The following is a 14,318-nucleotide window of genomic DNA, read 5'->3' as shown; positions in this document are numbered from 1 at the left end:
CTGACCATAAGTTTTTTGTGGAATGAATAATGAAAGCATTTGAGAACTGTCCTACCTTGTTGATAGCATTGAGTTCTATTTTAACTGCTGTCAAATTAATGATACTGAAGTTAGCCGACGTCTAATAATCTTTGGATTTTTTTAAAAACTGTAAGCTATGAAAAAAAAAATATTTTTTAAAATTGCACCTATAGTTTTTTTAATTTTCTACATGTGCATATTTTTAAATTTTATATTTTTGTCATTAATTTGTTGAAAAAAAAACTCTAAAAATTGCTAACTGTCATCATCAAATTGACATATGATCCTGAAATTAACAAACAACACTTCAGATTTTTTTTTTTTTTAATAATTTAAATTTAAAAAAAAATATGCACGTGTAGAAAATTAAAAAAACTGCAGGTGCAATTTTTTGAAATATTTTTTTTTTAATTCATCGTTTTAAAAAAAATCCAAAAACTATTAGACGGCTAATTTCAGTAATAATTGTGAATGGAACAGACATGAGACAAATTTTAAATTACAAATAAACTAATTAAACAATTAAAAATATAAAAATATAAAAAAATGCTCATTTTTTTTTTCAAATTCTATAAATGCGTATGTTTTAAATTTTATTAGATTTACAATTATTCAGTTCACTTATTTAAAAATTTTAAAAATTCATAATTGTCAGCTATATTCACACTCATAACCTATAAGAAGACATGAGTGGAAATTAAGTAGACATTAGACAATTTATAAATTTAAAATAAATAAATTAATTAATTGAAATAATGAAATTTAATAAAATGCGCGTACGGATTTTGAATTTATCTAAATATGCATTTTTGAATTTTTACTCTACTTACATTTTATTCATTTATTATACAATTTAAAAAATTGACAATTGTCAGCTACATTCACACTCATTAAGAAGACATTAGAGTTAGCGGACATCTGAAAATTTTTAAAACTTCGAATACAATTCAAAAATAAACTCATACATTTTTTCAAATTTTATTATTTAATTTTTTTACATGTAATTTCAAAATTGTCTTAATTGTGTAATTTTTAAAAAACATTTGTTTTTAGTTTATAGTTTTGAAAAAAATTCTAAAATTATAAGACGTCCGCTAATTTCAGTATCATTAATAGAAACGAGATCAATTGCGAAATAAAATTTGAATATTAGCAGAAAGCGCGCCTTTTGCTATTATCCAATTAAATAGATAAATTACCACACGTGGTTTGTGTTGTAATAATTTTATTGGTAAAGTATCAGCCAATAAAAATATAACAAGTAAAGTAGTGTAAATAAATATTGTCATCTCTCTCTTTCTCTTAAAATCTCCATGATATTGGAAATAGACACAGGCTAGAGCTACAATATCAATATATATACATATATTCGTGTAGTAACCTCAATTATAGAACTATACTGTTGTTAATCTGAACAACTTGAATAGAAAAATTGTTTCTTAGTAGTGCTGATAAAACTATTTGTTTTCGCGCGACTTTATGTCTTTTTATAAGATGCGAAAAATATGAAGAAAAAAAGAGTTAATTAATTAATTATTTAAAATGAAATTTAGGTCCGATCCATTGGAAAAGGAGCATCAGATTATTGATGTAAAATGTAGTAATAATAATAACAATAATTATAATAATAATAATTAATATAAAAAACATTTCATTAGATAAAGTCGAAGTGAAACGATTATGATGACCAAGTTAAAATTATTTATAATTTTCTTAATATTATTTGAAACAATAATTTGTATATCAGGTACAACTCACTGGGTTGTAACTGAAAATGGAAAAATTCAATCACAGGTATATTATTATTATTTAAAATTTATAATTCAACAAATAAAAACTTAAGTTCTAAATGATCCTGAAATTACCAATGATTCTGAAGTTAGCAGACAATTTAAAATTTCAAAATTTTTTTCCAATAAATTGTTTACAAGAAAAAAGAAAACTAAAAATATGCACATGTAGAAAATTTAAAAAACTATAAGTGCAATTTTTGTAAATATTTTTTTTCTTACAATTTATTGTTTTGAAAAAAAACTCCAAAAATTATTGGACGTTGGCTAACTTCAGTATCATAAATTACTAGACAATTAAAAATTTTTGAATTTTTTTTTCCAACAAATAAATTACGAAAACTAAAAATATGCACATGTAGAAAATTTAAAAAACTATAGGTGCTATTTTTTTGAATATATATTTTTTTTTAATTTATCGTTAAATAAACATCCAAAAATTATTAGATGTCGGCTAACTTCAGTATCAAAAGTTCTGAATGTTATGATTCGTTGATAAGCTGAAAATATAAAATATATTTGGTAAAATTAGTGGATATGAACAATGATATGTAGAAAAATATCAACAGTCAGGTAGTTGGAGTTTTTTTCAAATTTCTGATTCATTCTGTTGAAGATTAAACACTAATAGATTTTAAATTTTATAAGATTGAATAATAAATTTTAATCAGGAACTACAAGTCATTTCATTCTTGATATGTCGGCTGTCATTCAGATTAATTTATGATAATCCTTAAGTCGGATATGATAATGGATTTGATCAATTAGATTTAAATAATTAAATCTTGATCAAATAAAATTTAAATGATCCTGAAGTTAACAGGCAGTTAATAATTTTCGTTTTAATTTAAATTCTTCGTATTCAAATTTATTTAGAGTAAAAATTTTTTTTTACACAGAAAAAATGGATTTGGCGCGAAAAACAATTTGTATTTGAAATTAAAACTAATTATCTTTGGACTAGAAAAAATATCTTGCCCTAAAAAGTTTTTTCTTGGCTCAAGAAAATTTTTTCTCGTCCAAAGAAAATTTCGTTTTGAATTTTTAGTGCAAAAAATTTCTTAGGACAAATAAAAAATTTTTTGTCTAATAATTTTTGGATTTTTTTAAAAACGATTAATTTAAAAAAAAATATTTTAAAAAATTGCACCTTTAGTTTTTAAAATTTTCCACATGTGCATATTTTTAGAATTCGTTTTTTAAAATTAAATTCCCGAGAAAAAAAATTCGAAAATTTGTAATTGTCTGCTAACTTCAAGATCATAATTTTTTGCAGTAAAATATTCTTATTTTCTGTGTAGATAATTATAATAAATGTTGATATTAAAATAATTTTACAGTTGGATTCAGCATTTCAAATGAAACGGCCGTATGATCTTCCAGGATTTCTTGAACAAGAGAAACGAATGAATATTGTCCAAGCGTTGCATAAAAAAATAATGGCAAGAAAGATGATTCTTGACAGTCAAATAGCTGTTCTTAATTCAATTGGTGATTTAGAATCATGGTTACAGTCATCAAACCCAGAATGTATTTCAAATCGTAAATTATTGGAAGACTTTGATTTTTACGCCAGTGTTGCTACTGATGGGAGTTACAGAAAAGGCGTAACGTAAGTTGTATTATTTATCAATAGAAAATTTAAATCTATTTAACTATTAATTTATTTTATTTTTTAGTCAAAAAGATTATTTGCTTGACGGAATACCCGACGATGGTAAGAGAACAGTACCAGACTGCAAAAAGACGTTTCCTTTAGACTTTAGCATGTACACTTTTGAGCATCTCAGTGTAAGAATTTATTCAAATTATAAAGTAAACAGCAACTAAAGTTTGACAACTTAATTATATTTCAATAACAGGCAATGCGGAATAGAAAAAATTTAACGCAGCATCAAGAAAAGGGCCTGATTAAATATTTACCACCAGGGACAGACTTAAATAAATTCGGTCATCAAATAGCTCATGGGTTGAAGAGAAATAATACGTCGTGGTTGCATTTAAATCTCGCAGCTATTTATTGGCGAGTTAAAGGTGATGCTTACAATGCATTAGAGTGTGCAAGGCGCGCAATTGTAACAGCTCCTAGGTAAGTTAAAAGAATTTTATTACTTATTCATGGTGGCCACATTTCTGGAAAACCTGGAAATGTCAGGGTATTATAAATATACTGAGTAAATCGGGGAAAACTCAGGGAATTCCGTCACAAAGCTGGAAGAATTTTTACTTTCTTTTTTTTTGACTGAAAAAATCCAATAAATTTTTTTTCTGTCAAAACTGTTCAAAAAGTGGCACGGCGCGAATGCGATTTTAATACCATTTTGAAAAAAAAATTATGAATTGATTCCAATAGCGAAAAAATGAAGCAGTTGGAATTAAAAAGGCTGTTAGAAAAAAAAAGTATTAGTAGAAACCAATCGTCAGGATCTTCAAGTTATTAACATGCATATTGACAAGTTAAAAAACCAAAAACATTTAAAGTATACATAAGTATTGAACTAATAAGTTTCACTATATTTATTATTCGCGTACTTGATTAATATTTTATTAATATTCTATAAAACGTTTTTATTTATGAAATTTATTCTAGTGAAAATGAAAAATTTATTTATATTTTATTGTAGAGTAAGTTATATAAAATCATAGATTTAAAATAAAAAATTATTCATTTAATAAATAAAAAAAATCTATGAACATTGACAAATAATAAAATGAAGTTTTATTTAACGACAACGATTGATTATTCATTGAACTGACTTATACCATTTTATTTTGAATTAAATAAATATTTCCAATGATTTAATATTACCACATATGGTCAGGGAATTTTTTAATTATGTGACTGGAATACCTGGAAAAGTTAGGGAATTTCAGTTTCAAAAATCTGTTATCACTATGATTATTAAGTACCGTAATTATGTGAATAAATCGATATTCATGTAATATCAATAAATGTTACTAAATTTCCATGACAATAATCCTTGAAAATCGAATAAAATTTTTAACAGTAATTTATTTATGATAGTAATAAAATTAATAAATAAATTTAAAGGGAATATCGTGACATACCATTATTAACAACGGGTGGAATTTTACATGCTGCTAAATATTCAGCAGAAGCGGCAATTGTTCTTCATGCCGCGATAGATTATGCACCAACACAGAGTCATCAGCATCTTGCATTAGGGCACGTTTACGCTATTTTAGGTGATTATAATCGATCATTAGCGTGCTACGACAATTCTTTGAGACTTACGCCCACAATGGAACAAGCTAAGCAAGCCAAATTTGTTATATTGTGTTGTCAAAGTTTAACTGAAGCACTTACTGCTTTACACAAGTAAGTATACAGTATTTGTCTGTACCTGAAGATCAGAACGTTTTTCGCAGAACGAAAATTAAAAAGTTGGAAAACCTAAACGTGCACAACTCACTTGCTCATTCAAAAAGTGATTAATAGATCGCGCTCTTCTATACAAAAAACGATTAAAAAAAAATAATAATAACCCTGATAGCCAAGTTGGCAGCAGACTTGTGATAACTTTCTGCAGTTCGTCGCTAAGTTGACCGCAAAAATTGGCATTTCCTTAAGTTGATAGCAAATTTTTCAGAAAGTTGGTGATAAAAGTTGACATTCTATTAGTTGACGGCAACTTGTTGCCAATTTTCTGATAAATCTTTCGCAGAATATCTTTTTCAGAATATAATAATAGGGAGAGAAAGAATAACGGTGGGAAACAATCTCAAACTTTATTCAGGACGACTGTACCCGATCTATATTTCTGAAATTTTTCGCATAGGTGCTGGTATGTCAGCCGAAACTTACAGGCCACCCCCAACTACCCCTTAAGTCACCTTTAAGGGGAGAAAGGGGTCTGCGATATGAAAAAAGAGGATATTTTTGTGATTTTTTTTTTCAGAGTATCTTCTTTATTAAAATTCTTAAAATTCGTGACATTATTAAGCATAATTCCAAGAATATTCTGCTAAATTTTCATTAAAAAATATTTAAAAATAAGCCAGTGGTAATGGGGAGAGACGAGTCACCTTAAAAAAAAAGTCTCCATGCCGTAGGCAGGATAACTCATGACTGCTTCATTTGAAATCAAAAAACCAAAAAAATTTCTTTAGTACATAAGTTTATCTTAGATCTGAACGAAGGTTTTTTTTTCAATAACTACTTATTTTTTAATTAAACAAAAACAGCAATTTTTGGCAAAAATCAGAATTTTTTGATTGCACTTTTACCAAAAATTGAAAAATGAATATTTTGTTTATTCCTTCGTTCAAATCCAAGATAAACTTATGCACTAAAGAAATCTTTTTGGTTTTTTGATTTCAAATAAAGCAGCCATGAGTTATCCTGCCTACGGCATGGAGACTTTTTTTTTAAGGTGACTCGTCTCTCCCCATTACCACTGGCTTATTTTTAAATATTTTTTAATGAAAATTTAGCAGAATATTCTTGGAATTATGCTTAATAATGTCACGAATTTTAAGAATTTTAATAACGAAGGTACTCTGAAAAAAAAAATCACCAAAATAGCCTCTTTTTTTTTTTGTATCTCAAACCCCTCCCTCCCTTAAGCAGTCAAATTAAATAAATTTTTTTTATTTTCGTTGCGCGAAAAACGTTTCGATCTTCAATTACATGTATTTGTTTTTTAAATAATTTTTATCAATAATAACATATTGGTAGATAAAATACATGGATTTCATTAACTTTTTAGGAGACTAGATGATATAGTGACAGATTTACATGCCCAACAAAAAGATTATACGGAATGGTTAAAGTTAGAAGAAAAAATATTATGTGAGAGAATGAAAACTCCGTTTGCGGCATTCCGAGCCCATCGTTTAGGCCCGATTTTATCACACCGAGGTCAATCTTGTATGCAACGTGAAGGCGACGATGCAATTTTATCATGTCAAGTTACTAATGACAATCAAATGTTTGCTCATAATCTTCTTGTTGACATTGGAGTTAGTTTGCAACAGTTGAAAAATGTTGAGAATCAAGTTGAAAAAATAAATGATCGGATGTCAACTGCTAAAGTTTTACCTTGTAAGTTGTTTGCGGTAATTTATTTAATTATTTTAAATTGAACTAGTGACTTTTTGTTTATTATTTTAGTAGATTAATTTATTGTTTAAATTTTTAATTAGCTAAGAATGAAAAGTTTAGTGAGATACAAAAAAATTCTAATGTACGGAGCACGGAATTCTTTACAGTTTTTATGGAACCAACTAGTAAACCAAAGTACTATAATTTTGAAATAAAAAAAAGTAATCGAGAGTTTGAGAATAAAAATTGGCCGGATCAAAGTGAATGTGAAAAGTCGGGATTACTTATTGATACCAAACAATACGTACCAATTTATTTATCACCAGAGAATAAAGGCTACATGTAGGTATCATTTAATTTTTTTAAATAATACTAAGATTTTTTCGTTTGAATGAAATATATTTTTCATGATACAGTCGAACTCCATTAACTCGGAACTTCCCCTCAATCTTGATCCCCACTACGAGCTAAGCTGTCTCCCACCTGATGCTATCCATTTGTATGACTATATATTTATTTATCTATGCATCATTCATGTAGGTGTAAGAGTGCATGCGTATAGTTTAATTTTTAAGGGAGAAGGGGCATCCGTTAACTCGAAAATTCCAAGAAATTTCTGCTCCTCCGTCCAGAAACTAAATATCCGAGTTAATGGAGTTCGACTGTACCAGCATTGAAACTTAAAGTTTTATCCTGATAGCCACCATAACCGCAAGTTAACTTCAAGCTACAGTCGGAATCTGAAATTAACTTAACAGCAAAAAGTTGCGGTTAAGTTGACAGCAGATTGCCTGTAACTTGAATTCAATTTGACTTCAAATGTTACTGTCAGATAATGACGTTAAGTTGATTGAAAGTTTCACTTCAAATTGACGTCAAGTTTTTCTGGCAAATTACATTCAGTTTACGGCCGCAGATTTACATCAACTTGCACGCAAGTATTATCCAGCCAAGGCTTGCCAGTGTCTCTGCAATTAGTCAAAAGAAGCTAATTTCAGTCCAGCCGCGAATTAATATTAGCAAACGCGTAAATTGTGAATGCCTTCAGTCAGCGGGCAGAAACAAACTTGTTTCGTCTCTTGAGAACAAACAAATAATTTTTTCTGCCCGCTGGCTGAAGACTTTTGCAATTTAGATTCTGATACTTGTCATTTTTTTAATAGTAATTTCAGGCCATTAGTTTTATTTACGTAAATGACAGTTCTGTGATTGAGTTTTATAAAAAGTAGTGTCAATAATAAATAGTATTTATAGTTTCTGTTTAATTATAAATTGCAATTGACAATTTACGTTTACGCTAATAGTGGATGACATCATTGGTCTTAAATTAACTTGTTTCTGACTGGCTGCTGACACTGAAACTTTAAGTTCCAATGCAGGTAATCATGAAAAATATTGTGTGTAACTCAGGATGACACACGATTTCAAATTGCGGGTGATGTCAGCCAACTTCACTCTGGTCTGAAATTGTTTTGTTTCATCCTTTGTTATACAATATACTATTTGTTTTTAGAGTTAATATTTTTGTTAATGAATTGATTGGAATGGATTCGGAAAAGGAGCATATGCTACCATGGTATCCACCAATATGTCAATCACCAGAATCTTTTGATTCAAAATTTATTTCTCCATTACTGTTAAAAGCAACGACGGGGGTGAGTTCTTCTGACAGCAGTTTAACGTCATTTTTAACAGATTTAGCTAAAAATTCAGAACTTGCTGAAATCGGACAAAGAATTCTTACTGCTACAAAATCGGTAATTTGAGTTTATTTACATAAAAATATGGTAAATATACAGTTTTAAGATCCACCCATTTTTTAAATTAAAAAATATTAATCTCATCAATAATAATATCCAATAGTAAATTCACTTTCTTCATAGTAGTTTAAAATTTGTGTCCTTATAAATTTAAAAATAATAACTATTTAAAATTAAATAAAAAAACAGTTAATCTGAGGACTCAGCAGAAACTGGTGCTCCACTGAATCCAATTTATTGGCCTGTCTTTTTACAATCCATAAAAATAAAACCCACAGTTAATTTTAAGTTAACTAACCCTTTATATTGAGCTACCAATTGGCATCCCAATATTTCACCTGTACAATCTCCTGTAATTTTGGGCGCTGCTACCAGCAGTAGTTTTTCCTGGCCTGGGGCTGCCCAGCTATCATTTAAAAACCTCATCCTTATTTTTTTGAAATAATAATATGAAGGCTAAAGGCAGATATCGCATTGGATCGAAGTTTAAATCGCGAAAATTAATAAATAATTAAAATAATTGACGACCAGGACCCGCCGGGAGTCTATTGACATCCCAATGAGATCCAACCTGGACTTTTATAAACAATATAAATATTTAAATTAGTACTGTGCAAATTTTCAGAGTTACGTGTATTAATATCCCCCGACAAAATATCCCAGGAACAATATATCTCTGTGACGAAATATAAAAAAAATTAGTTTTATTATTAGATTTGGTCCATTGCCTTTTAGGCCCAAGATGGGAAATTTCAGGGATGGCCTGCAAAATTTGTTGCTTTCTTTTTGCCTATTAAAGTATATAAATAAAAAATTTTCAATTAATTAAAAACATTAGTAGAGAACATTAATTAGCTTATTATCGTGCTGTGCCCTTTTTTCACGGATTTTGTGTGTGTTTATTCGAAAATAGGCCAACACAAACTTGTTATTGTGCTGGGCCCAGAACATTTAAAATTTCAAATTCTGACAATAATATATTTACATTGAAACTTATTTATTAATATGATTTTTAATAGAAATTTTGAACTATTGTGATATTTTGTCGGGGAATATTAACGCGTGTCACCAATTTTCAGTATGAAACACTAGATAGTTTTTTTATTAAAAACAAGTGGAGCATTTTTCTATATATTTATCTAATTACATTAACTAATTGGTAAATAATAAGATAATTAGATTATTATAACTGTGTAGAAAGTGGCTGCACCATGGGTGCTTTCTATGTTGGCATCTTTACACTGGCGGGTTGCAGGAAAACCCAGAAATGCATTGGATTGCCTCCAATCCGCTTTAAATACTGTTCCAAATGGATTCAAAGACGTACCTTTAGTGAGTATTGCTTCAATCAGTCAAAAATTTGGGCTAATTGACGATGCTTTGAGAGCAACCAAAGAAGCTCTTCGGGTTAATTCCATTGAGGTAATTAAATATTTTATTTTTTTAAATTATCCATTCAAATAAATATATCATTTTTTTGTTATTTGATTTTATTCAGCCGTTAACAAATTATTTATATGGATCATTACTTTTCGCAAAGAAAAATTATACTGGTGCTGTGTATCACTTGAAACAAAGTTTGAGAGTCGATTCAGAATTAATGGATGGTAAAACTTTAATGTTATTGAGGACAGTTATTTGTTACAAACGTTCAAACAATCGACGTACAGGTAAATGTCTTTATTTTACTATATATGTTAACGTTTATTTAAGATTTTAAATCAAGAATTTGGGCTTTTCGGGTAAATATTTAACCCTTCGTCGGTCGCGCTATGAGCGCAGCGCCACAATTTTTATTAAAAGATTATTTAGAAAGAAAATAAATTTCCTAGTCTCTTTAAATTTTATGAGTTCTACTATTATACTTTTTAGTATCGAATGGATTGATGATAATTATTTTTCCGATATTTTAAATATTAAAAAAATAATTTTTTTAACTTCCCGCTAAGAAAATTGAAAATTTTAAAAATTCGGGAAGTTATTGGCTACGGTTCGAGTTTCGAAAATCGAATTTCGATCAAATCTTGATGTTCTGAGGTTCTAGGAAGCTATTTTGACTAATTTCAAGATGATGTCCGAGTATATGTATGAACGTACGTATGTAAATATTCTGTAACTTTTGAACAGATGAACCGATTTTGATCGACAAGGTGACATTCGACGCGGCTTGTTAAATGCTATAAGCCGTGAAAATTTGAGCTTAATCGATAGGGTGCGTTTGGAGATATTTCAAAAATGTTTTTTTTTTGATAACTTTTAATTTGCTTAATGGTTTGATTCCAAAATCTAATCAGCTCTAAAACTTTCTAATCCGCGTCGAATACCACCTCAACCATTGAAATCGGTTCATTCGTTCAAGAGAAACCGTTAACGAAAGAATTAAAAAAACAATTTTTTTTTTGTTTTTTTAAAATTTCTCAAAAACGACTCGATAAATCAATTTCAAAATTTGATCAGCTTTAGATAAAACGCGTCGATTGCCACCTCAACCGTTTCAATCGGTCAATTCGATTGAGAGATATCGTTGGAGAAAAAATGGTAATAAACCGATTTTTTTGTTAGATAACCTGAAAAACGCGACGATTCGCCGCTGACGCGAGTAAACTCGGGCATTTAATTTCTTTGGACTTTTTGCGTAGTGTTGCCAGTTACCACCAGCGACTCATTTCCGGCTCATTTGATTCATCTCTTTCTTTAATATTTTTATTTAATACAAAATATTTATATGAGTAAAAAAATTATGTAAAAAATGACAATTGTCTAGTCGTATAAGCTTGTGTAGATTTAATTTTTAAAAATTATAGTTATGATATTTGGCAACACCGAAATATTAAATACATGGCGGCGGAACGCCGCGGCGCGACGACGAAGGGTGACGAGACTGCGCGATGGACGGAGGGTTAAACCCGGGAATATTATTATTATTTATATCTTTTTTTTTATAGTTAATGCAGGTAATGAAATAGAAAGTTGTGGAATGACATATCCATCTGCTGAAAGAATAGCTAAGCATGATTTAAATGAAGGAGAGACAGTTCTTTGTTTTGGTGATGGCAAAGATTGCAAACCTATACAATGTTTTGCTATGAAAATGCACAATGATGAAGTAAGAGGTCCATAAATTACACAGATAGTGTAAATTTGTAAGCTATAATTACATTAAATAGGGTACAAATATTGATCGATAGATCAATAGTAAAAGGTGATCATATGACATCATAGAGTCTCAGTTTAACGAATCTCCAATAAAAACGATTGACTAAAAAAAACATGAAGAATTGCATATCGACTGAAATATAAATTTTAACATTCCGTACACACAAATATATTTTCTTACTCGAAAAATGTGAAAATAACAATCTCAGTTAGGGTAGAAGTACCATTTGTGGCCACTGCTCCATTTTTGGACATATAATACTTTGTTTTAATTAATGAAAAAATATAAAATAAAATTTCCACTTTAATAGTGGGATAAAAGTATCTTTGAAGACATTTTTAAAATAAATTATGTCATTGTCTCTTTTATAAATTATTTTATTAAAATTTTTCGAGTGTCCAAAACTGGCCCTAAAGTGCCCAAAAACGGTACCTCTGCCCTATAACAAAAAAAAATAAATGCGTTTCTTTTTTCTTGACTCTTGATGATCTGTTTTTGTGATGTGTTTTAAATTTTAAAGTAGTATATATTATATATTAAATAAATGTATATAAAATTATTTTGTATAATAGTGCTTGTCAAAGTGGAATTTAAATATAAAACATGTTGTTTATTAATATATATTTCTGGTATTCCTTGGATATTTTTTTTTAAAATAAAAGTAATCTAAGTCTTCAATGGTATTGAGGTTAAAAAAATGTTCTTATATAATATACTTATAATTTCCTTACCTTTACTATCACGTCTAAGATGACTTTGGTTGAGACGAGAGACCCAATGCCATTTTTTTAATTTAAATGATTTTTTTTAGTAACAAATAAAAATCTAGATGCGGTTTGATTAAATCATTTTATTTAGGTATCATTAGGTTTTAAAAAATCGAATCACATGTTAAGAGTAATAAAATTGCGTATCTACTTGTTAATATAATTGAATATGTTACGTATTACAAGATTAATATGCAAGTACAATTGTTATATATTTTATTTTATTGCACACCTCAATTGCGAAGCAATGAGATGTGTTCTACTAACGCTTACTCGGTCGCAGTTGATTCATTCAAGTAAAAATCATAGTAACATTTATTCAAATATATTCAACTCGAACAAAATTCATACAATTTAAAAGATAATTTTTTGATAAATAAAACAAATACAACTTAAGTCATATATTTTCAAAAATAATAATTGAAAAAGAAAAAAAAGTTTGAAAATTTAAACGCGCACAACTCACTTGCTCATTCAAAAAGTGATCAATAGATGGCGCTCCTATATGCAAGAAAATTTTAAAATATTAATGAAAAAAAAATGGCAGCCCAATTTTTTTATGAACCGTCTGTCTGAAGTTTTTATTAATTATAATTAAACCAAAAGGATTTAGATAGTAATTTTCTAAAGGATTCTTTTATTTAAGAATTCAAGTGTAATAAAAAATAAAATAGAGCAATCGATAGTAAATTTTTTAGGTTATTGTGTTTACCAACATCCGTACAAATGCACGAGCATCTTAAATTTTTTTTAAACATTTTGCACACCTCAATCGCGAAAGCGTTAGGTGTGCTTTACTGTCACTCTCTCACTCTCGGCCCTTTCACGGACTTTAAATCCTCTCTACTTTCTTTATAGTACACCAAAGTTGTTAATGATATATACCATTTTAAAGGAAATTTATTAAGGAACATTTTTCAATGCAATCCTTATTTGATTAATGATGTGATTAATTTAAAAAAAATGATTTAGTCCGAAGCCCTCAGTGCGTCAATTGTGGTGTTCGGACTCGTCTAAACACGATAACTTTCGAAAAACAAGACTTATCGACTTAGTTTTTTTTTTATTATCTGTATATTTCTGATCACAAGAACCCTTTCAAAAATTACTATCTGAATCCTTTTTGTTTTGGTGTAATTAATAAAAAAACGTGAAAACTGATTCTTCGTGAAAAATTTAGCTGCTATTTTTACTGTTGTTATTATTTTTTTCATTGTTTCTCTCTATCAACTACTGGTGGCAGCGCTAGCGTATCAATATGTTTGAAAAAAAAGCGACATTTAAGACAAAACAAGGCGGGATATTTAGAAAAAAATGTTAGTAAAAAAATATTAAACTGAAAATAAGAAATAAAAATAAAAAAATTAAATTGATAATTTGTAAGTTGAATAAAAGTTCATAATAAAAAAAAATATATTAATATTATATAATAATAAAAGTAATGATTAAAAATAAATTGAGCGATTGAGGTGTGCACTTTTGGATTTTCCAACATTTTTTTATTTTTTCAATCATTATTTTTAAAAAAAGTGACTTAAAATTGAGTTTGTTTCATTCATTAATCAATTTTTTTTCAAATGGTACGAATTTTGTTCTAGTTAAGCATATTTGAATATTTATAAATATGATTTTTATATGAGTGAATTAGCTGGGACCGAGGAAGCGTTTGCAGAAAACATCCCATTGCTTCGCGATTGAGTTATACAATTTTTATAGAACGTGTGATGTCCGTCAATGTTTAGGGATGTTGGTATAAAC

General features: G+C 28.4%; 1 protein-coding gene across 4 annotated transcripts; it reads left to right on the top strand.

The window, feature by feature from the left end:
- The first annotated feature begins 1,338 nt into the window (after positions 1-1,338).
- On the top strand, positions 1,339-12,474 carry LOC130671496 (tetratricopeptide repeat protein 17). Of its 4 annotated transcripts, none has more exons than XM_057475421.1 (12): positions 1,340-1,611; positions 1,680-1,815; positions 3,152-3,423; positions 3,491-3,602; positions 3,674-3,900; positions 4,864-5,151; positions 6,542-6,876; positions 6,978-7,218; positions 8,390-8,633; positions 9,834-10,058; positions 10,135-10,306; positions 11,582-12,474. In XM_057475421.1, the coding sequence occupies exons 2-12, from the start codon at positions 1,702-1,704 to the stop codon at positions 11,755-11,757; spliced, it is 2,406 nt and encodes an 801-aa protein (XP_057331404.1). In that variant the 5' UTR covers positions 1,340-1,611; positions 1,680-1,701; the 3' UTR covers positions 11,758-12,474. The 4 variants fall into 4 exon arrangements, with proteins under 4 accessions (XP_057331405.1, XP_057331404.1, XP_057331403.1 ...); XM_057475420.1 differs by having other exon boundaries at positions 1,340-1,618; XM_057475422.1 differs by having other exon boundaries at positions 1,339-1,815; positions 7,044-7,218.
- The last annotated feature ends 1,844 nt before the right edge of the window (positions 12,475-14,318 follow it).

Source organism: Microplitis mediator, chromosome 7 (genome assembly GCF_029852145.1).
Source record: "Microplitis mediator isolate UGA2020A chromosome 7, iyMicMedi2.1, whole genome shotgun sequence".
Lineage (NCBI taxonomy): Eukaryota > Metazoa > Arthropoda > Insecta > Hymenoptera > Braconidae > Microplitis > Microplitis mediator.
The sequence above is the reverse complement of the archived record's forward strand: the minus strand, read 5'-3'. Positions and strand labels throughout refer to the sequence as shown.

Coding starts and splice junctions, on each gene's coding strand:
- LOC130671496 (XM_057475421.1), top strand. CDS start 1,702: ATGATGACCAAGTTAAAATTATTTATAATTTTCTTAATATTATTTGAA. Junction 1,816..3,151: donor ATGGAAAAATTCAATCACAG/GTATATTATTAT, acceptor ATAATTTTACAG/TTGGATTCAGCATTTCAAAT. Junction 8,634..9,833: donor TTCTTACTGCTACAAAATCG/GTAATTTGAGTT, acceptor ATAACTGTGTAG/AAAGTGGCTGCACCATGGGT.